The sequence below is a fragment of the Danio rerio genome, chromosome 23 (genome assembly GCF_052040795.2).
Source record: "Danio rerio strain M-AB ecotype USA chromosome 23, GRCz13ab, whole genome shotgun sequence".
Taxonomy (NCBI): Eukaryota; Metazoa; Chordata; class Actinopteri; order Cypriniformes; family Danionidae; genus Danio; species Danio rerio.
The window spans coordinates 26,136,844-26,162,572 of NC_141043.1; the positions used below are offsets into that span (position 1 = coordinate 26,136,844).

At 36.8% G+C, this 25,729-nt stretch overlaps 1 protein-coding gene across 3 annotated transcripts in view; it reads right to left on the minus strand.

Moving 5' to 3' along the window:
• Positions 1 to 1,773: 1,773 nt before the first annotated feature.
• Positions 1,774 to 25,729, minus strand: part of noc2l (NOC2-like nucleolar associated transcriptional repressor) — a 50,655-nt gene continuing 26,699 nt past the window's right edge. Inside the window, 5 exon segments of one of the 3 annotated variants that reach the window (NM_001003830.2) lie at positions 1,774 to 2,470; positions 2,596 to 2,679; positions 12,353 to 12,485; positions 13,460 to 13,573; positions 23,634 to 23,777. In NM_001003830.2, coding sequence (NP_001003830.2) covers positions 2,340 to 2,470; positions 2,596 to 2,679; positions 12,353 to 12,485; positions 13,460 to 13,573; positions 23,634 to 23,777 — 606 coding nt within the window. In that variant the 3' untranslated portion in view covers positions 1,774 to 2,339. 3 annotated transcript variants of the gene reach the window in all.

Here is a 25,729-nt window from a genome sequence, read left to right on the forward strand (position 1 = left end):
GATTGGTTGACTGCCTTCAGTCAGAGAATGAAATGCCCAATAGCTAATCAACAATATAAAAGTAATCACAGTTCATACGCGCTCCATAGTGTAGGCGTGGATTTTAGCTGCCACACACACACACACACAAACCTCTGGACGACAACGCTCCCGCTTCCGCCCGCACCCGCCAGGTTTTAGCCTGAACCCGACCGCTCCCGCTTATATTTAGAATTTCTTGTCCCGGTGCCCGAACCGCCCCGTTTTCTGCCCGCCGCGCCCGATCCCGCTAAAGAGCGGGGGAGAACATAACCGAAAATCACCCAGCAAAACAGTCCAGAGACAGCCAGACAGAGCTCGCTCTCTCTCTCTCTCATACGCGCGCACTAACACATACACACAAGCGCCAAGCAGACACACAGGCAGGCAAAGCTCTGTCTCATTCGCATAGCAATATCCACGATATTGCTAGACAGCCCGCTCCCGTCCCAAATTAAACCTGTTACCGACCGCTCCCGCGATTGATTCGGAAATTTATTCCCGCGCCGCAGAAATCTGGCGCGGGGACAGACCTCTACCACGGAGCTCCATAAACAAAGCAGCACGAGTCGCGTTTTTAACGTGACTTTGCACGCGATAAGAGAATATAGCCAGTTAACCTGATACAGTACACTCGGTTACAAGTAACAAATCACAACTAAATACATTTGCAAGCTAGAGTCAACGAGGCAACTTTAATCGCACGTACTTACATTTGAGAAATGGAGGAAGAAACTCATCCTGACGTCCATTAGTAAGTAACTCTTTACTAATCCTTACTTTAACAAACGCAGATGAAGTATTCTTTGTAGCCTGTAGTTTCCAGAAGTTTCCAACTGCTTGGTTATAATGCTGAGGTTTCATCTCTGGGTAGAGAATCGATAATGTCCATCTGCAGTGTGACTTCAATCGACCGGCATGTTTGTGTGCGTGTGTTTGTGGGTGTGTGTGTGTGTCTGGGTTTCTGCGTCAGAGGGCGGGGCCTCAGGTTTGAAATCTCCCGGGTTTGCGCGTGCACGTGAATAACTTGGTTTCGTTCGTACGTCAAGGCGAAACACCTAATGAATCGGTATCAAGGCGACTCGTTTGAAGCACTATGAGTCGACTCTTTTATAGATGAATCAACCGTTTTAAACACTGTATTCTTACAGATTTAAGCCTTAGCTGGATACTTCACTTCACTTAGAGCTGTGTTACACACTACATGGAGGGGAATTTTCAAAAACCCATAATATGGGCTCTTTAAAATATCAAAGAAACTCAAAGTTTTAAACCAACATGAAGGAGTAAATGATGAGGTAATTTACATTTTTGGGTGAACAATCCCTTTAAGAGTGAGCAAAACTTTCACTTTTAGGTGAACTACACTTTTAAGCTAAATAACTACTAGAATAGAACAACTAAAAACCTGTCTTAATCTTAGTCTTTCTTAACCAATTTCCTACAGCACCACTAGAGCTGTGTGGAGTTCTGGCAGCTTAAACAGCGCTTTAAAACATTTAGAAAAAGCCAAGCGGTTTCAGAAAGTGACGTGAAAGCACTGAAGGGGAGAGATGTTTTGGCGCGAGAACAGGCTGCGCTCTGTTTTCTTCTCTTCCTCTCTCCGCACCTGGCCAGCACAGCCTGGCAGTGGATGATACGAGCGTTTGGCAGCCTGGTGCTCAGGGCCGACCCTGCGCCTCCACCTCCTGCCTCTGGCCTCCAATTCAACACCTCAAAACACAACAATGCAACACTGAGCTGAAAGAGACACCCTTAGTTTTCATAAGGTAAACACTTTTAATAAGGCCTTCATTTGGGCAATATTATGAAGCATTAGATGAACTATGAAGAGTCCTTGTGGGTGTAAAAAAAAACAGTGCAAAAAATATGTTATTACTACAACAGGCGCTGTACATGACTCTTAAAGGAGATATTTCTTTAAAGGAACACTCCACTTTTTTTGGAAATGGTCTCATTTTAAAAGTCACCTAGAGTAAAACAGCGGATTTGTACCGTTTTTAAATCCATTTAGCCATTCTCTGGGTTTGGCAGTAGAATATTTATCTTAGCCTAAATCACTGGAAATGAAAAGTTGCTGTGGTTGCCAAGTTCCTTGATTAGTTTGATCCTTGATAGTTTCTAGCCATATTGACCTAGAAAATAGCAACTTTTCGTTGCTAATGGTCTAATCTGACTCCATGATTTATGCTAAGCTAAAAGTGTTCTGCAAGGCCTGAAGGCGATTTGTACAACAAGCTTATTTCCAAAAAAAGTCAAATGTTCCTTTAAAAGCAGTATTATTTGGGAAATAGAAAAGTCTCTCTGATGTAACACCGATTTTAGTCCTGATCTGAGAGCTCCAGGTCCTCAACCATATCTTCATCTCCCTCAGCCACCTGTTTCAGCTCTGTACTCAACATCTTCTTTGGAGCTTTGCCCTTAGAAGATGAAGGCTGCTTCTGGTCTCCATCTAAGAAAAATCACAGGAATGGGGAACAGTTTAAAAAACAGGCAAATACAGGTGAATAATGAAAACACACAGAAGTTTCCTTGAACAATCATATCTAGCCTCACTCAAAACAGAAACATAATCACCAGAATCGTCTTCGTTATCTTCATCACTAAGGTCTGTGAGGTCCTCCAGGCCTTCATCATCCTCATCAGAATCATCTTTTTCCTCTGTAAATGATAAAAAAAAATAAAATCTTTAAAGCAGTGATCAACATGTAATTACTCTGCAGTTCAAATCCAAATGGACTTTTATCTTACTAATACAGAGGCAAGTAAGGTGAGCAGCCAGATCAAATTAGCATTTTTTAAGACATCATTAAATCAAAACAGATCATTTCTAATTTATCTGCAAGATTCAACCCAAAGCAATTTGTTTTCCTTCAGAAACTTTTATCAAAGGATGAATGGAAAGTTCACCCAAAACTAAATTCTGTTCAAAAATTCTGTTTTTGCTCAAGCTCCACTTGTCATAAACTTGTATGAGTAATCTTTTACCATAAACTTTCATAGTAGGCAAAAACAAATGTTATGGAAGTCTCTATATATATATTCATATATAGTTCAACAGAAGAACAAAGGTGAGAATGGGTGCTTTCACATTTGTGGTTCGGTTCATTTGGTCCGGACCAAGAGCAACAAATGATACATTGTAGCATTTTTCTGCCGTTTTTGTGTCCTTTTCACATCACACTGATTGCTTTAGACCAATCTAGTTGAAAAAAACAAAACAAAATGAAGTCAAGTAACAAAATCCACATCACTCATTTGTGAGATGTTATTGAATGCATTTCCTTAAACTGCTTTTCGATTGGTCTGAATTATTGTGTGGGAAAATGGCCATGGAACTCCCGCAAGTAAGCAAAGCGATAAAAACAAAATGTCGATTTTTACTACGCAGGGACGACTGCGCAGGCTGATTGTATCCCTGGTCATAGTAATGTATACTATATAGTTTATATAAATTACTTTAGACAAACTCTGCATTTCAAGAATGAAGCTGGAAATCAATGTTTTAATTCATTGCAAATGGTAAAGACGCATTGCAATTCACTTTGCGATGTGACATGGTCATCTTCCAAAAAATATTACCAACCATCCATCAGGTAATGTTTTCCCTCTCTCCCTCTGTTTAAAATTGTTGGTAAAGCGCTGTCAACAAATAATTTTTTCCACACCTCATAAGATGGGACAGCGCATAGGACTATGGCAGCTGGATTAGTCCAAAAATACTTTTTGTAGTTGGGTCTGTTTTAGTTTGGATAATGTGAAAGAGTACAGAGACACCACCTCTTCAATGAGGTCTCGGTATGCTTTTTTGGTCCGCTTTTGGTGCGCAAACGAGTACGATTGCTACATTCACACCTGCCCGAACGAACCACACCAAGTGGGAAAACGAACTTAAGTGCGATTCAACCGTACTAATTAAGACAGGTGTAAAAACACCCTAAATAAGGCTGAACTATCCCTTTAAGCATCTTTTAAGTCTTTCATATTGTGCTTTATTGAGCTCTTCATGCACTTTCTTTGTATATTATTTTGTCTGTAAGGTGACCTTAAGTGTTCTGAAATGACGAATTAAATAAAATGTATTATTATTATTACTACTTATAACTAATACAATTAAAAAAGTTACAAAAACGTAGTAATAAAAAACAAATGAAAACAACCCTTTAACACTAAAAATAGACTACACAGATGACCCATACTGCTCACAAACTCACCATTCACATAAAATAGAGGCCAGCTTCTGATGGCAGTTTAGCCTGGCTAATCCAGAGGTGTGTGTGTGTGCGTGTGTGTGTGCGTGTGTGTGTGCGTGTGTGTGTGTGTGTGTGTGTGCGCATATGGGAGTGTCTTGTGCTCTGAAGAGAACGGGGCTGAAATCCCTCAGCTTTGAAGTGGGATTTGATTAGATGCTGCCTGGGAGGTGAATGGCAGTGCAGACACCCTCCACCCTAATTACCCAGAACACACTGAAGCCAGCCAGAGGGAGAGCGCAGCTTAACGCCAGGCGCACACCTTGCTGCTGAGAGCGACCTCATGCATCTTAATATAACCGGTTAACGGCTGACCGTCGAGTTCAGAGAGGCTACCCAGAGTCCACCAGGAGCACGAGCCAACGACTTTAATGACTGCCCATGGGCTGATCAATACGGTGAGAATGTAGAAAAAAAATCAAAGACACAATCTACATGTTGCTCTCAGCACTGAAAACAGCCTTGACACAAGAATACTGAAGATCAGGATGTTTACAAATTGAGCAAACGCACATTAAGACGGAGGAACCTCAAGCCAAGTCTTTGAGAAAGCTGACAGCATTAGACGGGTCTGGCACACTGCAGCGACAACTGAAGAACAAACACAGCTCAAGAATATTAACTGGGCAAACACAGCAGGTAGCGAAGCACATTAAAACTTCATAGACCATGAAAGCAAAAGTTGAGATAAATCGCATTCATAGACTCCAACTCCAAATGAAGACTGACAGAAATTTTGTGGAAAGTTATTTCAAAATAGAAGTCAAAAATAAGATAAAAGATGAGATCTTCCAAGTATCAAGATTATGCATTTTATAGGGTATATGCAAAAGGACTTAACATTTTCAGGAACCCAGTCCAAACGCATCTGGTGAATTATATGCCGTTACAAAATCGCAAAATCACTGATATCACCAATCTCGGTGCTGGAGGGCCGGTGTCCCTGCAGGGTTTAGCTCCAACTTGCTTCAACACACCTGCCTGGATGTTTCAAGCATACCTAGTATGACCTTGAATAGCTTGTTCAGGTGCATTTGATTAGGGTTGAAGCTAAAATCTGTAAGACACCGGCCCTCCAGGAACAAGTTTGGTGACCCCTGATATAGAATATAAAGTGAGTCTCAGACCAGACAAGAAGCACTGCATTAAATTTCACTGTTCGTTGCCAGGTCTATAAAATATGACAATTTATTTTACCCCAGTATTTTCAAAGGACTTTGCTGCTGCAACTGACAGCGCTTGCATATACACAGTCTTTCATCATGTATCAACTAAATGAATGCTTACGTCAATTTAACTGATTGTATTTCAAAAACATAACAACATCAATGTTATAAAGGGAACCATATCAAATTGAAAATAGTCACATTAGCCTTCCATTTAAAGTTTATCTGTAGGGGGAAAACTCTAGCTGAGCATATACCCAAGAGACTGACAGAGCATTCTCAACTCAGTATTCTTATAAGTTTTCTTTATATGTACTGGTATTCTTTATTATGTCCCAGCCTCTTTGAGTCTCCTTAAATAAAACTTACAATTAGTTTTTTGACTGCAAACGGTCTCAACCAATAACACAAATCCTTTGTTTCTGATATTTTATTAAAACACGATTTACTCCTTAGTTGTTCTTGTCTGTCTGCCACCAACATCGCTCTCCTATTCCCAGCAGGTATCATATGTGGTTAAACTCCTTTTATGACCGTGGTAAGACTCCGATAATGTGTTTTCTCTTGGGAAAATACAGACTAAAATGCATTAAATTTTAATGCTCTATCTTCAAACAAAAGCGCTATACACAGACCCATATGAATCTATCGCTAATTACATGTATGCATGATACATAAATGCAAATATCAATATGTAGATGCAAAGAGCACATAAATAAGAATTTTCCTTCAAAGACAAATCTGGACAACAGTAGGCCAGTATTTATGAAACGAGATTCATAACTGATCACCTTGTCAGTGATGGCAAAATTGAAAATCTCAGAGATATGAATCATAATTGATTGCAGAAAATATACCTACAAGAAGTCTGATCTGCACGTGAGTTAATATTGACAATAGAAGTCATGATTAATAGTGATTCTGTCTAAAATTAATGGCACAATTTTCTGGCATTAAACTAAAGCCTTCTTCAATTTGGACAAACTGGCACAAGAGGACATTTTCTGCCATGTCAAGCCTAGCCAGGCTATGGCTATTTATATACCAGCTTGCGAAAAAAATAATACCACGGGTAAAAAGATAAAATTTTTTTTAAACATTTAAACTTTTTTCTTTTTAAATGAAACATTAAAATTTTTTTTCACATGTTTAAAACTTTAAATTACCATTTTATCCTCAAGAAAATTAAAAGCTGCATTTCTTTGACAAAACTATAATAAGAACAGAAATATTAAGGAAAATTACAATATTAAAGCATTACTCAGCATCAATTTTTCAGTCTTCAGTTTAGTATCCTTCAAAAATAATGACATGCTGATTTGATGCTGAAGATACATTTCTTATCAATAATAAGAACGGGTGTGCCATCATGTTTGTCGAAACTATTCTGGATAAATTTACTTTGTATTTACTGTATACAAATAACAATTTTTTTCAGAAAAGGCTGCTACAAGACTCAAGAAGCAGTGTCACATAAACTTAATTTAAAGAATGAGTTCAACCAAAACTTTAACATTTTAATTGTATCCGCAATAATCACATTGCAGGATCAGAATGTTTTTTCAAATTATATTATTGTATACAATTATTTATACAATTATATGCCTGTCATTTTACATGTGATTGTAATTTTTTTGTATTTGTTGAAGTTATATACAGTCATTGGCCACTTTATTAGGTACACCTATCCAACTGCTCGTTAATGCACATTTCTAATCAGGCAATCACATGGCAGCAACTTAATGGATTTAGGGATGTAGACATGGTCATCAGAATGGTGAAGAAAGGTGATTTAAGTGACTTTGAACTTGGCATGGTTGTTTGTGCCAGACGGGCTGGTCTAAGCATTTCAGAAACTGCTGATCAACTGGGATTTTCACATACACATCTCTAGGGTTTACAGAGAATGGTCAGAAAAAGAGAAAATACGCAGTGAGCGGTAGTTCTGTGGCCGCAAATGTCTTGTTGATGCCAAAAGAGAATGGCAAGACTAGTTCGAGCTCATAGAAAGACAATGGAAACTCAAATATCCACACCTTACAATCAAAGCATGCAGACGAGCATCTGAACGCACAACACGTCAAAGGTGAACAACAGCAGCAAAAGACCACACTGTGCAGTTCTGAAGGCATAAGGTGCTAGTAAGACACTAGTAAGATGTACCTATTGAAGTGCCCCATGAGTGTATGCTTGCAATTTAATATATTTTATGAAGATGCACGTGATATAAAAAAACTAGATCACAGTTGATCTATTTATTGATTTTTTTTCCAAATAGAGCCATTTAAATCATCCGGTGAGAGTATATTCATATCGTAGCAGAACAGAATAGCGAAATGTCAGATTTTCCCGATGCCGAGCAGCCCTAGTTAGGAGGATATTTTTGGTACCTTTCTGGACTTTAAACAAGTCAGGAAACTTCGCTCTCTATGGAGGATGAGGGAGTTCTCAGTTTTATTTTCACAAAACTATTTCAATTTGTGTTCCAAAGATGAATGAAGGTCATTGAATGAACGACATAGGGGTGAGTAACGTAATTTTCATTTTCAAATTTCAGCAAATTCAGAAGCTATATTAGCCTATAGCCTTCAGGGAATTACCATTTAAACACTGCTATGCTATATAAATATAAAATTACATAAATAACAGTCTCTTCCATCCACCTCTGCTCTCGTCCTTTCCTAGCCTCGTCTCACCACAGTGAATATTTCTACATCAGCCACATAAACTGAAACTCAGCCACATGACAGCCATAAAACAAACTGCAGAAGTGGAAACGTCTTGATCTAAAGTTCTGAAAAGTAAAAAAAAAAAAAAAAAAAAAGAATATATATATATATATATATATATATATATATATATATATATATAGTCTGATAAAAAATTAAAACAACAAATAAACCTTTTTTTTTTTTTTTTGATAATATGCAACCAAGACCGCTGATTAATATATTAGAGGTCATGTGACTGTTTTCCTGTGATCCGAGCGTTGGAGGTACAGGGCCAGTTAAGCAGTGCAGTGAAGAAATGGCCACTGACATCTTTTCAAGCGAATGTTTTGAATTACTAACCCCCACTGGGATCCAAGTATGTAAAAAAAAAAAAGCTTCCTGTAAGAGAGAATAGAGTAAGAGCGAGCGAGAGGCAGACAGAATAGGAGAGAGATTTGTGAGAGACTCCACACAATGAGCACCAGATGTATTATAAAAAAAAAAAAAAAACATTGGTCCTTCCTCTTGCCTCCCACCTCTATGGGAGTTTTTCTGCGGCTCTTGGGTGGGAGGAGTAGGAGAGTGTGGCATGTGTCCGACACATGACCCAGCACATCTCCAGATATAGAGTTAAAGAGGAGAGGCAAGTGCACGTCTGACAGCTGACCTGCCCTTTGCTCATATACAGTCACACTGACACAGAGAAAAAGAGAGAGAGAGAGAGAGAGAGAGAGAGAGAGAGAGAGAGAGAGAGAGAAAGAGAGAGATAGGGAGGGAGAGATAAAGAGAGAGATAGAGCTCATTGTGTATAGTTTTTTATTGTGTGAAATACTTTAGGGTCATTCCATGTAGGGATGCAATGATTATAGATTTTGGTTGTACGATTATTGTCAGAGAAATAATCTTGGTTTCATGTTTTTCACAATTATTATGCATTCATTCATTTCAAAACACTACTAGTTCAGTAAATCGCATTAAAAAAAACTCCTTATATTTTAATGTGTTATTTATTGCTGTATTTTATTTCTTTTTGGAGTAGAAATGTGTATATTTCATACAAAGTATAAAGCTGATCGGTCAGTTCTTGTCCTGTGAATTACAGTGCGCTCATGGCATTCTTTCAACTAGGTGCTCATGCTTTCCAGGCGCACCTAGTTGAAAGAATGCCACGAGTGCACTGTAATTCACGTGACAAGAACTGCTAAGATAAATAATATAACTTTTCTTTTGATATCCTTATATGGTTTGGTACCAACGGTACTTTGGTCTCAATATGGCTCCATAAGCAAACTGAATTTGTACATATTTTAGTGGTCAAAAGGTGACTTTTTATACAGCTGATGGATTTTTTTTTTTAAAGAGGAATATCTGATTAAGCATCTCGTTTCCCTCTGTCAAAAATACTCTTATCCAAGTTTCTATGGTCTATAAGTGTTTGTTATCTGCATCTTGCATTTGCCCTGGCTCAGAGTTCTCTTTTAAATGTTAATATTGATCATCTTTATTTTTTGTAGGAGGTAGATACTAGCACTCTCACTGCAAGCTACAGCACTCCCATAGCAACAGTATCACATTTGTCTTCTTATCTTAATTTATAACTTTAGTTTGCAGTGGGGAATCCCAGCTTGAGTTGTTAATTTAGTTATCTCTCCCCTTCTGATATTTTGGTTAGTTTTGTTGAGCAATATGGGCTAAAATTTTTAAAGTTTCCAGCTGTAGTCGATATGTATGCACTTTTTTCCAAGTAAAATCACTTTTATTGTAACATCATCATCAGCACGTGTGTTATGATGAGTGAAAGTGATCTTTTTATGTAGAGACCGTCATTGTATTAAGATATCTCCATAGCAAACCTTTCTTTTGTGATCTTCCATTTCAAGGCCCCATATGCTTTAAGTCCAGAGATACAGGAATGTCAATGCAGCTCTCTATGTCCACATTGAGACAATTGATATATTTCAATAGTCATTCAACGTTCAACCTTCAAATGTATGCAAAGTGTAGGCTTCTTTGGTATAGCCAATGCTTTTCATATTTAAAAGGGAATGTCTGAAGAATTCATAAAAATGAAGCTAGAAATGTAGCTTGCTTCCCTCCGTCAAAACAACTGCATAAAACATAAGGAAGCCTCCGGAGCCTCTGATATGATAATGTCACTTTTCCAACATGTGCTTTAAGCAGCAGATCAGTACAAGCCTGGCCATTTGACCTGTTACTGCTACATATAAATATCCTAAAATGTTTTCTTTATAGGAAAGCATTTAGGATTGAAGGAAAATAAAAATAAACTATAAATAATATTTGTTTTCTGAAAGCTTTGAAATGATTGATTGATTTTAACAATTATATGTGAATTCACAAACCGCATTTTATGTCTGTATCGAGTTTTTTTAAAGTCTTGATTAAAATATTTGGTAAATCTAAGTATTGTAATATCCAAATATGATTTTAAAAGGAGCAGTTGAGGTGTTTATATTTTTTAAAGAGTTGTTTTGCTAATTTATGTCAACATTGGAGTACATTCTGGTGTACATACTTGTTTTACACATCAAAAAACTTTTGTTAGATGCAAAATCTGAATCCTGGATGTATGCATGTACGTACAGTGATCATCATTTAAACTAATATCTTCTATAGGATGCTTTACAATTTTATATCTGTGCATATACATTATATTAGTCAGTACTGAAGCCAAATCTGGAGCTTATCTAACAAAATAACTTACAATAATGGTTAAAAAATTTGCAGCTCAAACTTATGTTAGGGAATATTGTATATTAAATAAAATAAACAAAAACAGCAGAAATCAAGAAAAACAAAAATAAATACAATCTTGTTTGAAATGTTGTAGTTTATTTATTTTTGCAATATTTTGCATGAATTTAAATGTATTATCATCCCATTTCTAAAGATGTCCTGTGACAAATATTATTATTTTTTTAAATAAATATTTCTGTTTTATAAATAAGTTTTGTTCAAATGCACCAATATATATAACCTGTATTTACTGAGAAATGGATAAAAATATTCATTTTCAAAATTGGATGGACTCAATTATGCTGAGCACTGTATGTATGCAGGTATGTATGTATGTGCACTTGAAATGTAATGTATACAAACTTTTATTCATGGGGTTCCAGATCTTTGACTGAACCATTTTAGACATTGTGAGAAAAGAGGTAATTTTATGAAAGGTTTAGATCTAGATGGATGTTAACCTATTGTTGGATACCTTCAAAACTACATTGTGTCTTTAAAACAGCATAAGAATGATACTTTAATAAACCAACCTGATACTTCAAAGCCACCATGAAATCAAATTAGACTCATCTGTATTAATCCACATTCCTGATTCATCTGTAAATATTATTTAACTATAGAAAAAAATAATCTTCATAATCCTTTATCAAATTAGAACTTGCTAAGCTTTATCAAACCCTCTTATTTTTCATCCCTGGTCATGCAGAGACCATGTTTAACAGATTAGACTTAACAAAACAATGTCCCTAAATTATCTGCTTTTTCCTTCTGAGCATACTTTTTCCTGCAGAAATGTTGCATCATGGGTTGTGAATAATATTTAATGTTGATCAAAAATACAACAAAGCTACATTTCAAGAGATCAGTTATGTTTATACTTTGCATTTTTGAACTCATCTCTCAGATGATGAGACTATTTTGACAGTGCAGTGCGATGGACTACAGCCTCCCAGTGACAAGGAAAGGCATTACAGGAAAAAAATAAAAAGATAAGCACCACTTGGGCTGGGCCGATGAACAATATTATATCGAATCGCAGTAAAATTTATGTCAATAACAATGATACGCTCTGGACTTTTTTACTCTATATTGATATTGAAGAGCCAATCACACAGCAGAAATATGAAACAATGGGAATCTAAAAGTGTGTTGATATTAGAGATGTACCAAATTTATAATCCAAAAATATGGTATGCTATTTAATCGACCCTCTAATTTTTATGGCTTCAGTCATTGTCGAGCTACTCTTTTAAATTTGGAAGCGTTAACAACTTATATCGAAATATACATCATTATCGTTCAGTATGGAAAATAATTGTCAAGATTGCATTTTTGCCATATATCGTCCAGCCCTAGCAGCATTCCCATTGCATGTGTTAACCATGTATTTGTACAGTATTTGGCTGCATTGTGGTAAAAAGGTGATATATATTAATGAAGGCCTTACCTTTGGATTGGAACAGATTGTCATCATCATCATCATCGCTATCTGACTCAAAGAGACCCTTGAACTCCTTTTTGTCTGCTTTCTTCTCTTCAGCCTTCTTGCGCTTGATTTCAGGAAGATTCAAGTCTTCCATCTAAATTAAAAAGCGATGGGGAGAAAAAAGATCATTAAATACTCTCATTAATCAAAACTGGGGAAAAAAAACTTGAACAAAACACGGCAGACATGACATTAATGAGAAAATAATGCTGATGAAATGCTTGTTTTTTTTGTTACAAATTTAGTTTTAGACCAGATCTAGCGGAGATATTGAGAAGGAAAAAAAAGAAGTGTTTATTTGATGTACAATGAGCTATTCTGTGAGTTTCCTTCCATCTCATTAGTCCGATGTCACTGCTGAGATTGGATATTTAACATATTTTATCCATTTATGTCTTCTTTAAAATAACAAAAATAGAGTATAATAAAAAATGTCAATGAATGGAATTATAATAAAAGAAATGTTTACAAACACCAAAAGCTACATTGTCCCCTAAAACACAATAGGATATAAGTATGAGTATGTGTATTGGAGGAAGTGGCAAAGGCAGTGGAGGCAGGAGGGAGGCAGTGGTAATCAGATCTGAGCGTGGGGACTCAGTGGATCAAAGCCTGGGACGCAGCCCTGAGCGCTATAATACTCTTCCTGTAGCAATAGCCCTGCCGCCTCCTCCGCCAATCTGCCGCTTCCTAGACGCCAACACTCCGCCTGGTGTCATCTCCATTATCTCCCTATGGACACTCTCCAGCTCTCCACACACACGCGCACACACAAACAAAACCACACAGTAGGTACTTTGACAAAACTAGCACTACGTTAGTTCGCAAAGATGGACCACATCTGTGCGTTTAATAGAGAAGAAGAATTAACATAGCGATGGGATAAACAGCAATTTCAATGACATAATCAAAATAAATTGATTCTTCCTGCAGATCAAACAACCGCATTGTACTGTGGCTCTTAGTTGTGAAACATGAGGGTTCAGATACGTTCTGTCTAAATGCAAAATGTGGTTTGAATTATTTGGATTTAATCCTGATAATTGCTGTGGATTTGGCTTTTTTTACCCTTTCTTTTCCTGAGATTTCCAGCTGAATCTCCTTTTCCCGAAGTTTCTTCCACTGGCTGTAATATTTAGTGAGTGGAGTGCCTTCCTCTGCTACCAGCTTCTCCCAGGCTGCCTGTAAACACAGCAAAATAAACACACACAATGAATGCTTCTCCATGTTCACCCATAGGAGAACTAAACAAAAGGGATCTCAATACACTTTCTCAACAAAATAAAGCCATGAAGTTACTCGAAAAGTACTATTGTAAGACATGATGAGTACACACAGGGCTGCTCTGTTATTGCTGATCAATAACCCCTCCCCGAAAAACAGAGTCCGCCTGCATCACTTAAAAAAAGTTGATATATTGTAGGGTCTACTGCTATACCCTTTAGTCAAACTAATTAAGCATCAAGTCGATTTTAGCCATTTTTAAAAAACTGAAGCGGACCTAGTAGAGGCCCTTGGTGCACACCTTTTTCCATCACAGCAAAAATAAATGTTTACCAGAAGGAAACAAGGGCAGAGGAGAGAGTGAGAGAGTGAATCTCCGCCAGCCTTTCCTTAAAGGTCTTTGCGGATGATATTGATCAAGTAAAATGAGATTAGTTGACCTCTAAATTCAATAGACGGTAATAAATCTCAACTTCAGTCTACAGTTAGCTTAACTTATTTATAACAATTTGCAGTGGTTTGTAAGATGGCGAAAATGATCGAAACTGCAAAATGCTCCTTCCTTGTTGCAACAGACACAACCAAAGCCAACAGATGTGTACATGAGTGGCAAAGATGTGCTGCCTGGCAAACTAAGAGCTTCATCCTTTCGAAGCATCTGTTTAACTACTGCTGTGAACATTATGGAAGCAAATCCTGATTGGTTCACTGTGTGCATTATGGTGCTTGGATGGTGCTCAGGCTAAAATGAACTGCAAAAATTCAAGTTCTCAAAGCATTGATCCTGGAAACTTAATAAAAACTAATAAAAGTAACATAAAAGCACAAAATTAATGATAAAAAGTTATTTAAAATGATAACTGACAATAAAAAAAAACTATAATAGTACAGATATATTTAGCTGTTGCATGAATAGTGGCATTGTGTTTAAGCATTAGATCTGCTGGAGGCACTGGTACGATCCGTAGAGACATATATTTGTTTGTTGGACTGATCTGTGGAGCATGCGGCTTTATGCAGCTGTGCTGGCGGCAGTGCTGGGTGAGAAGTTTGCCATGCCACCCTCGTTACTAAAGGACATCGTTCCTGCTGGCCAGAGCCCGGCGACAGACGCGCCCCGGCGTGGTGCCATGCTGTCTGCATGCTCTGCCCTACTGCATCCCTCCCTACGGCTCAACATTACACAGAGGAGAGAGATAGACCCTTCCACCCCTCTTTCATTTCAGTTTTAAACGGCCTTAAATATTTATCAGAAGCACGAGTCGGGCCAGAGACAGCAAGGGGCAGGGAGGAGAGATGAACGGGCTGTGCGTCGGCAGGGGTGACAAATGAGAGCGGAGATAGAGATGAATGGAGCCGAGATCTCGCCCCAGAGAGGAAGCAACTTCTCACCTTCTCTCACAACCTTCACCCCTGCCGTCCCCTCATTTTTTTCCCTCCACACCAGCTTTGTCATAATCATCGCTGGCGGGACCAGGATTTTTTATTGAAATAAAAACTTTTATTAAAAAATAAATAAATAAAAAAATATATAAAAAATGTGCTAAACAATACATTTAAGTCAATTGATATTTATTTCTATAGCACTTTTACAATGTAGATTGTGTTAAAGCAGCTTAACATAGAAGTTCTAGTACATTCAAAATTGCAGTTATTAGAGTTGAAGGTCAATTTAGTTCATAAAAACAAAACCTATACAGAAAAAACATATACAAAATTTTCAGAAAGTTGATAATGAGATATCCTTTGCCCATTTAAAGTTAAATTAAGTCTAGTGTGTCACAGTGGCGCAGTGGGTAGCATGATCGCCTCAAAGCAAGAAGGCCACTGGTTCGAGTCCCTGCTGGGTCAGTTAGCATTTCTGTGTGGAGTTTGCATGTTCTCCCCATGTTCGTGCTATAGGTGAATTGGATAAGCTAATTGTCTCTAGTGTTTGTGTGTGTGAATGAGAGTGTATGGGTGTTTCCCAGTGATGGGTTGCAGCTGGAAGGGCATCCACTGCGTAAAACATATGCTGGATAAGTTGGTGGTTCATTCCTCTGTGGGAACTCATGATTAATAAAGGGACTAAGTCGAAAAGAAAATGAAAGAATGAATGAATGAATAAAGTCTAATAAAAATGATGAACATAAAAAATAGTTTTACTATTTTCTTTTTATAGAATGTTGAGAACTTTACTAAAAGAAAGTACAAACATCACACACTAAAATGACAAATAATGAAACACTAAAATAGTCACTAAGCATTTTAAACCAAAAGGAATGTATAACAACATTTTTAAAGTTCATTTTAAATGTATGTGATTTTAGCAGCCCTGAAATCTAAAATGGATGGCAACAATAAGGTTTAAAATTAAGGTCACTATATTTTAAGGTACAATTCTCACAAATAATAAACCATTAACATCTTAAAGTCAAGTGCTATTTTCAACAAATCAAAATTCAAAAGCTTTCCAAATCCACAAGCAGAGGTGAAAAGTTTGATATCTTTTAAAAGAAAACCCTTTAAGTTTTCATAAAACACTGTTGAAAGTGATTAAAATAATTGTATATGTTGCCTGTGTAATAATAAACCCCTCCAAAAAAGAGGCACTTTCTTTTTTGTAAACAAAAATTTGAAAGAGAACCTTTCAGGTGCTGTGTAGTCTAGGTTGCTGCAATTAATATTGGTGGTTCCTACACATGTTAGTTATCATAGGGAAAAAATGCCTATCATAATCTATGCAAAAGTTATTCTATTATAACTGATGAGAGAACGGAACCACTTATGGCCCGTTTCCACTGACTGGTACAGTACGGGTCACCTTTATTAGGCTTGCGTTTTCACTACCAGGGGTACCCTTTTGGTGGGCGTGGTATACGACAGAGTTTCAGTCGACGTCATTATCGCTCGAATAAATGTCTACAGTAAAGCTGTACTTGTCGTTCACATATCATATGTGGTCTCACTAAACAGATGCTTTAAACATATAAAAACTTGTGTTTAAATGTTTATTACTAACTTTTCTATGAACATAATTTGATTATAACTGCAGATCAACGACAGTAAGAAATAGCCTACTGTAACGTTTGCAATTATATTTAAATAAATGCAACATATATGAGTACATACAAACCCCTACAGCAGGCCCGGCGCTACGGGGGGGCAAAGGTGGGCATTGCCCCCTCAGACAGAGTTTGTGCCCCCCAGTTTTTATTAAGGATTGTTCACTCAAACTGAAAATTCTTTCTGTCATTAATTATTAACACTCCCGTCGTTTCAACCTTCAGAACACACATTTAAATATTTTAAAATATATGACATAGCAATTGAATTATGAAAATGGTCCTATAGTCCAGAGATCCGGTCCCCGCGTCAGGTCTGGTGTGCCCGTAAATAGCCTTTAAAACGCGCACACAGGAGGCGCACTCAACTCACAAGTGAGAAAAGTGGGTGACATGATAGGAGCAGCTTAATTCATTACATGTTTTGGTTAACTAATTATTTAAACACAACTCTCTTGAGCTCTAAAAGGAAAAAACACATAAGAAATTTGCTGTTAAATTAATTTTAGCAGAGACGCAACTGCCAGTCATTTATTAGTTATTCGGGAAGATGTAGCCTAATAAAAATGTTTTAATAAAAATAAATAGTTTACTGCACAGTCCCACAGTAGGCTACACTATAAATAATATTTTAATTTATTTATTAATATTATTATTAATATTATTACAATTAAGCTAAAATTGACAAAACGCAGAACTCTCTGAATGTTTGCTTTCATTTTGCTAAAAGCGCACTTTTACAGTTGTGTAGAGAAACATCCCATTATGCAACTGCAGTCAAGGTATAACACATAATAAATGCCTTTTGCGTTTAAAGATGATCGGCCTGCGAAGTCAAGTTTGCAGTGTTATAAATGGAATAGGTATAGTGCTTAAGTGGATTTACCGCGGATCAACCGAGAAACCTTGTGCACTGCAGGTAGGCTGAATGATAATCTTTTAAAAATATGTAATTTAGGCTATACTGCTTTTTGCTCATGCAAAATTAAACAACACAAAATATATTGTAGATCTATTTTAAGAGCTAAAATACAACATATCGAGTTTGTTTTGACTTAGCTCATGGCCCTAAAATGAAAATAACCTGAAAACAAGCTATTAAAAAAAGCTTAATAAATAAAATAATTAATAAATAAAATGACGGGTAGGCCTAGTAACCTATGGTACATATGGTTTATGATGTTTTACAATATCACGAAAAAAGCACACTTATAATAGCCTTAGATAAATCTTTGTTTTTACATTTAAAATGATGAGAAAAAAAGTTATATAGCATATTGAGTTGCGTGTTATCCGTGGCAAAATTTAACCAATTTTCACGGTAATAACGTGAATTTTGGTAGCTATCTTTTTTAGGTATTTTTCTGGCTACACTAATGCCTTAAAATGTAACTAAGTAATTGTTTTAAATGACATTAGATTGTCACATTTAGCTTTTTCCTAACACTGATGTTGGTTGGATAATATAGGCTACGTGAAGCGTGATGACTCGGTTAAGCTGATTTCACTATATTTATTTACCGGTTACGAATAGTCTGATCGTGGGTCACCTTGCATGTGTGGGCATAATTTGACGTCTTTACCTAAAACTTTAAACATTCATAGACCTGTTATTTGAAATAAAACGGAAATAAGGAGAATAACATATGATTTAAAGCACTCGTTTTGCACTGAAGCCATCATCCGTCTGCATTAATAAGCGGTATGCATTACCATCGTTAATAAAATTCGTAATAGCGAAACTGCGTATTGTTATTACTATTAAAAAGTAGCCTATATTACTGCCTTAGGTCAGTAACTTAGGCAGTAATGCAAAGTAATAATAAATGCGAATAAATAGCCTAAATGAAAGAAACAAGAGACCAAAATCAGTCACCAGGTCTAGTGCCCCCCTATGGATTTAAAGTGCCCCCTCAGTTTTGACTTCCTGGCGCCGGGCCGGGCCTGCCCTACAGTCTCTGATTTGTTACCAATTACAGAATATCGACACAGCATACATTTAGTCCTTAATTGGGTTCAAAAACAACACTCAACATAGACCACAGTCAGAGCAAACCTCTCATCTGTGTCTGTAATCTTCACCAGCACATGTAAGCTCTGTTAGAGTAATTCTGTCATTCAGAGTTTATAATAGTCCAAAAGGCAATGATAAACGTGGCAGTTTGTTCATGATTTTGGTTGCTAAAACAGTCTTTTGTTCGGCTTCTCCTTTGTTTTTTCACACTTCACTTTCTCGTTTATCCTTTTCTTTTCTGAAAGGATCAATGTCGAAGACACTTTAATAATCACACACAGGTTATTATTATCAGCTCAAGAAGTTCGTTATATCAAATATTTTCGCGATCGCGAGCTCCCTGGAGAAAGCAAAACCGCTTACACTTTTAGACAGTCTCGTAAAACAACAACAGGACACGGCAGATTTTGTTAATCTTGGCTTTGTGGCTGTACATCAAGATAACGACAAGGTTTGAGCTCTGGTCATCCATGGCTCGTTTTTATATGCATATAGTATTACGATGTAATGTCTCAGCTGTGTATTTAAAATATGGCGGTTCCTTTGTTTTCATTCTGGCTACTTCTACACGAGCTCATGATGTATTTCTGTAACCAATCAGCGGTCAGCTGTGCGTGTAGCTCCTCCTTTTGGTACTCTTTCTCGTATTTGGATCCTTTTGAAAGGGTGCCGAAAAAGTGGTATAGTATGGTACCGTACTGTACCACTCAGTGGAAACGGGCCTTTATGGGGGTATTGGGCCAGTACAGACCTTTGAAAATTATAATAATAACATTTGAAGTGGATCAAAAAAGATTTTAAAAATGGTCACAGGACAAGAATGGGTGTTGATCAATAGGTTTAGAACAACATTAATAAAAGGTTTTGATCAATTTCAAATGTTGACTACTGTATGACTTTTGCCTCAATAAACTCCAAAATTGTTGCCTGTTAGTCAAGTTAGTAATTACGTTTAGGTATAATTATGGATGTAGAATAAAATCATAGCAGAATGTGCTTTATACGTACTAATAAACAAAAAAAAAATCTTAATAAAAAGCAGGTAACAAGTTACTAGTTATTATGAGAAAAGGTACTAAATGAAAGTGTTACCAAAATGAATTATAACACATTAATTAAAATTAATAAACACATTTATTGAAATGTAATTATTTATTCACACAATATACTATAAAATGAAAATTGTATTATATATGACACGAATAAAACAAATTTAATTAAAGTTGACTAAATTTAAAAAAAAGATAAAGAAAAAAAAAATATACACACCATCAAAACTGAGAAGTTAATAATATTTATATTATTATAAAAAAAACAAAAAAACAATACTTCTGGTCAGCGCAAAATCTGCTTCAGTCTGCAACTGGATTGATGTTACCACATGCCCGCAGACGGAGCACTTAACGTCTGCTCGTCCTCCACAGAGTCTCTCGCTGAGAGAAATGGCATTAGAAAGCTTTCCGCTCCATTACTTTCATCTGCTCTCATATCCGCCACCAACTCAGCGTCAGGCTATGGTCGTAATAGTATTCTATGCCACGGTGGCCGTGTGTGCGTCTGTCTGAGGACCTGTGACTGCACTTCCTGACCTGCAGGTGGTGTGGTCAACCAGGCCGCAGGCCAACCGCCACATGCTGTTTTCAACTGGCCGCAGCAACACACACTCAGATGTGTTCACACGTAAACACGCAGGGCTCTGAACACGCAAACACAGACCAAGACTGTGGGTGACCAGCAGTCACCTGCGAGGGGACGGAAGGCAGGCTGGTGTTTGAGGTGGGTGGAAAGAGGAGGAACTGCAGGGATAACGGTCTGCTTTTACAGCTAAAATAAACATCTGACTGCCATGTCTGGTCCTAAAGCTTACAACTCTCTGACTAACAAGTGCTATTATGGCAGTGCAATTGGAAAAACTGTGGAGGAATGGAGGAAAAAAAAAACATCCTCGGGTTAATGGAATTGGTCAAAACAAATAGATAAAAATAATAAAAGTTACTCAGTTAACTTATATAAAAACACAAATATACATGCAATATAACAGCTACAGTTTGCAGTGTGTAATGTTAATAACTCTAATTGCTAAGTCCTTGATTATGGTTTCACTTATGTGAACTATTTATTGTGTATTGTTTCAATTAGAGCCTTATATGCAAAGTTATGACTCTCACATGATTATAATGAAGAGATTTTTAACAGATTTTAAGAACTCTTTTTAAAATCTTCAATCAAAATAAAACATGATAAAATGCCTAATAAAAATTTTACAAACAAAGTTACATTTAATTTTTTTGTAATAAAAGAACACACTGAAATTACTCAAATTATAACTTAAAACAATGTATTTATGAAAGCTAGAACAGTTTTAAAAAATGGTAAAGCAAAGATCAAAAAGAATTACATAAAGTTAATTTTTAGCAGTTGTCAAAAAGATGAAATTTTTTTTATTATTAATATATTATAGTTATTCTACAACTTTAATTTTTAAAAACTAAAATTTAAATGAAATAAAGTCTAATTAAAAATCTACAACTATAAAAAATATTTTTGTTCTTAAGGCCTACAACAAATGGCTAGTTGGGACTACAACAAGATTCTTTCTTGGTTTGTGTATATACTTTTTGGGCAGTCCACAGGGTAGTCAGTGAATAAAAATAGTCTGAACCAGCTAACCAATCTGATCACATATTAAAATATGTGCATACTCTAGTTATGTGATTTTAGCAGCTGAACAAACACCCCTTTAAAATACACTTTAAGGGGTAGTTAAAAGACTAGTTCAGCCATTTACTGTTTTTTTATTCACTCTGCGAACAGGTTGTAGGTACCTCTGCAAATCATCTCGAGTGTGTTTACCGGTTCAGAGGGCAAGCTTCCTGTTACATCATGACTCAAATTTGAACTGACACTTCTTGTTTACAACTTTTTGCAGATAAACCACAGCATAGACAATAAACACAACTAATATTCTCATGAACCAAACACATGCATCCTCCCTCTCTCATCTAAAAAAAAAAAAAAAACAGCTCATGGGCAAGTTTTCCCATTCTCCATACATAAATAAATGTTGTGAAGATACTCAGAACTGTTTGCAGAGGCTCTGAATTAAAGCTGGAAATTATGGAAGCACCAAAGTAAAAAGATTATCAGCCAAAAATGTAATTTTAATTACTATTATTTTTTATGAAAGAGAATAGGCGAAAAGTCTATGCTACACCCCCGCAGCGTTCAGCACATTGGTTTTAATCTCCCTCCAGCTGGTCACTGCACTGTTTGAAGCAGCTTTCACACTGGACATGTAAAGCACTGCACTATGAAACCCATTCATTTAAATGATTTGTGCCACACAGGGGCAGTCTGTTGTTGTGCCGAACAAAATGTAACAGCAGTGGAGCGCACCCCTGGCTAACTCCTGCTATGTGGATATTCTGCTCATGTACCTGTATACTTATCTATGCATGAACCGCACATGCTCAATGGAAAAGTTAGGTCTGCTCAAATAACCAGTCGACAAGACATTTCTATGTAATACACTTGTTCCTGCAGCTTACTAGTGTGCTGTCATGGCAATGCTGTAAAAATTACAACTAATGCACTGTCAGTAAAATGTAAGTATTGTATTGGTTTGTCTGTTTGTTGTTTAATTTTTTTAAAATAAGTACAATTCAAGTTGAGTTAAATTTAAAAACTCTTACAAAAATACTTAATAGTATTTAATAAAATAGTAAATAATTGGGTGCAACTGACACTGAAGTCAAGTTTGGAACATAGATTGGTTTTGGGGTCATGGTTAGATATGAGTATATTACAACAGGAATGAGAAACGACTATCAGAAACAAAAGCACAAAGTAAACAATAATAATAAAAATATTACTTCATAATTAGGATACTGCGTACTACACTTTCAAAGGTTAAGCTTAGCCCTCTCCTAAAAAAACTGAAAACAATAATTATGTAATAAATTTAAGATTCTGTAAGCTTCAAAATCTTTTAATGAAAATGCAAACACTGTGCCCATCTATCACAGCAGGGGAAGTAAACAACTCCTGTTCAGTCTTTTGTGTGCATATAGAAAGGACCCATACTGACTGACTTACACACAAGATGAGACACAATCTTATATTTCCATGTGTTTTTATGTAAATGCAGATGACGGACATGCATGACCATTACACACTTACTCGCACCACATAAAACAGTTTCAATTTTCACATGCAGTGGCGCTCAATGTCAGTCTACAGTAGTGGACCAATTAGAAGAACTGATGGGACAAGCGTTGCAATCTTATGTTGGCATGACAATGGCATCAAGGCGGAACCATTTCTGATTGCTTCATCTTGCGATATCAGACGTAAAAACAGGTAATTTATGAATAAGTCTTAAGGAGCAGCACTGCTCAATTCCAGTGATTGGTACATCTGGACTGACTGTATTTGTTGTTAAAGTGCATGAATTGAACTCACCACTGTACCATGTTTGGGACTAACTAAACCATGTACATGTAAATGCATTACACCCCTAATAAATAATTATTACAAAGCATATTTGGTTTCAGATTTTAAATAAGTGCATCCAGAATTTTTGGTTTAAGGGCAAAAAATTCATTTCAGTGCATCCCTAATAACAATTTATTCCATTAATAAAAGTCTATTTCTAATTCTAATTAATAAAACTCTATTCTATTCTATTATCAACCAATTCATTAATAAAACTCTATTCTATTCTATTATCAACCAATTCATTAAGAAAACTCTATTCTATTCTATTAAAGAACAAAAGTCATCTACATTTTCAATGGTCTGAAAAGTTTTATTTTTTTTGTGTGCCCTTTTTAATATTACCTTACATTTAGCTGAAAGACTATGAGATAAAACCATGGCTGATTTGTGCACAACAAGATTTATTTTGATTTCATACAGACTTCTCTGTCCATTGCTAATACACACAATCTTGTGTACTCACCACAGCTGTGACATCAGCCACGCCAAAAGCAGCTTTCTGCCTTCGTCCTGTGATGTGGCTGCAGTTCTCCTGTATCTTCTCCAGCAGCTGCCGCATCTGCTTGCAATAATTGGCCACTTTGCATTCCTTCAAGAACGCTTTCAGCTGAGGAGACCAACAAAAGAGAACATGCATGAAGAGAAAGAGCAAATAAACGAAACGGCACTAAAAACTGTGAATTTAAAATCACATGCAGAAAGAATTCCTTACTATCCTCAAAGAGAAACATTACCCACTGCTTTAAAGCAAGAGTTCACCCATGAAAACGAACATTTACTTACTATTTACTCACCCTCAAGTGGTTCCAAACCATTATGAGTTTCTTTCTACTGTTGAACACAAAAGATGATATTTTGAAGAAAGCTGAAAACCTGTAACCAGCAACTTTAATGATAAGAAAAAAATATTATAGAAGTCAATGGTTACAGATTTCTTCAAATTATCACGTTTTAGGTTCAGAAGAAAGAATCTCGTACAGGTTTGAAACAAATAAAGGGCGAGTAAACAATAACAGATTTTTCATTTTTGGTAAACTATCCCTTTAATAGCTCACTAAACACATTTAATGTCAATGTTTTTTGCTTGAATCTGCAATTTTAAATTCGGCCAATGAAAAGAACTGGGAGTGGATATTATAAATAAACCTGACTGGGCCAAAGGAATAAATATTCAAAACCGAATTTTTAAACAGCAGCGAGGAGAGCTCGGTTTTGGAGAGAATAGAGGATGTGGCCAGAGTGTCTGTGTGAGAGAGAGGGCTGAAAGAAGCAATGGTAAAAGAAGCTGGCTTTTACCCGACAGCCTGTGTGTTAGTGTGAACACTGCGGTGTATGCGTTTTCTGAGTTGCTAGAGGAAGTATGAGGATGTGTATGATGGGGTGTGAGGACTAAAAGAAGCTGGACTACAGCTTGTGAATTGGGGTTTTGTATGTAATAAGGACTGTTTGGGCATCTTGAGCACTGCCTTCAACACCTCTCAAAAGCCACTGTCCCACTTGAGATTAGGGCTGGGAGGAAAAAAAATCTGATGCATCGCAATTATTTCTCTGACAATTCTGATTCGATTCTCAAAAGTTCAGAATGAGATTCAAAAGATCATAAGTCTCAAAAGATTCTCAAAAGTTCAAATTAGGTCTGGACAGTGTGTGGCATGTATGGGAACAAAATCTACCAATAAAAATAATAATCGTTTAAAGGTGCACACACAATTTCATCAAAACACAAAAGTGAAATCTTGCCATCACTGATGTGGTGCACAACTCTTACGGTGTGCCAGTGGTTTTAGAATCATTAAAAGAGGTGGACATTAACTTGATGCATGGAGACTGACTACAATACAATCATGTCACTACTATAACACACTGCATTTTGAGTAAAGCACCACGGCTTAAGTTCTGCAAAGACAGGTTGTGAATAGCCGCATTTCCACGCAAAAACCCAGTTCAAGCCAGGGTTTTTTCGGAACGGGCCGTGCCAATAGCCCAAGAGGTTGAGCTGTGAGGCCGAAATCATGTCGTGCTTCCACTGTCGGGCTAGTAGCTTGCAGAATGTCACGCAAAAAACCCCACTGCCAGAACGTCCCACGAATCAAACGTCACACAACACACCCAATTCAGTGGGAATTAAGCAGGCAGATAAAGCACAGCATCTCATCATCAAAAAACAATTAAAATGAAGACAACCGAAACAAACAAATTACACGTTACTGTACAGCAGGGGTGTCCAAACTCGGTCCTTGCGGGCTGGTGTCCTGCATATCTTAGTTCCATCCCCAAATAAACACATCTGAACCAGCTAATCAAGCTCTTTCTAGTTATGCTAGAAAGTTGGGAGCTAAACTATGCAGGACACCGGCCCTCCAGGACCAAGTTTGGACACCCCTGCAGTACAGCATTACATTATGTCTATACACACAAGCCTATGTATTTTCATTGATTATATTTGTTTACTCGCTGACCGACTATTGGAATTGTGCATCGAGTGGTCTTGTCACTAACGGAGAGATGCATCGGAGGGATGAAATTTTCCAGTAACAACTCCGTATAAAATGTATTTTA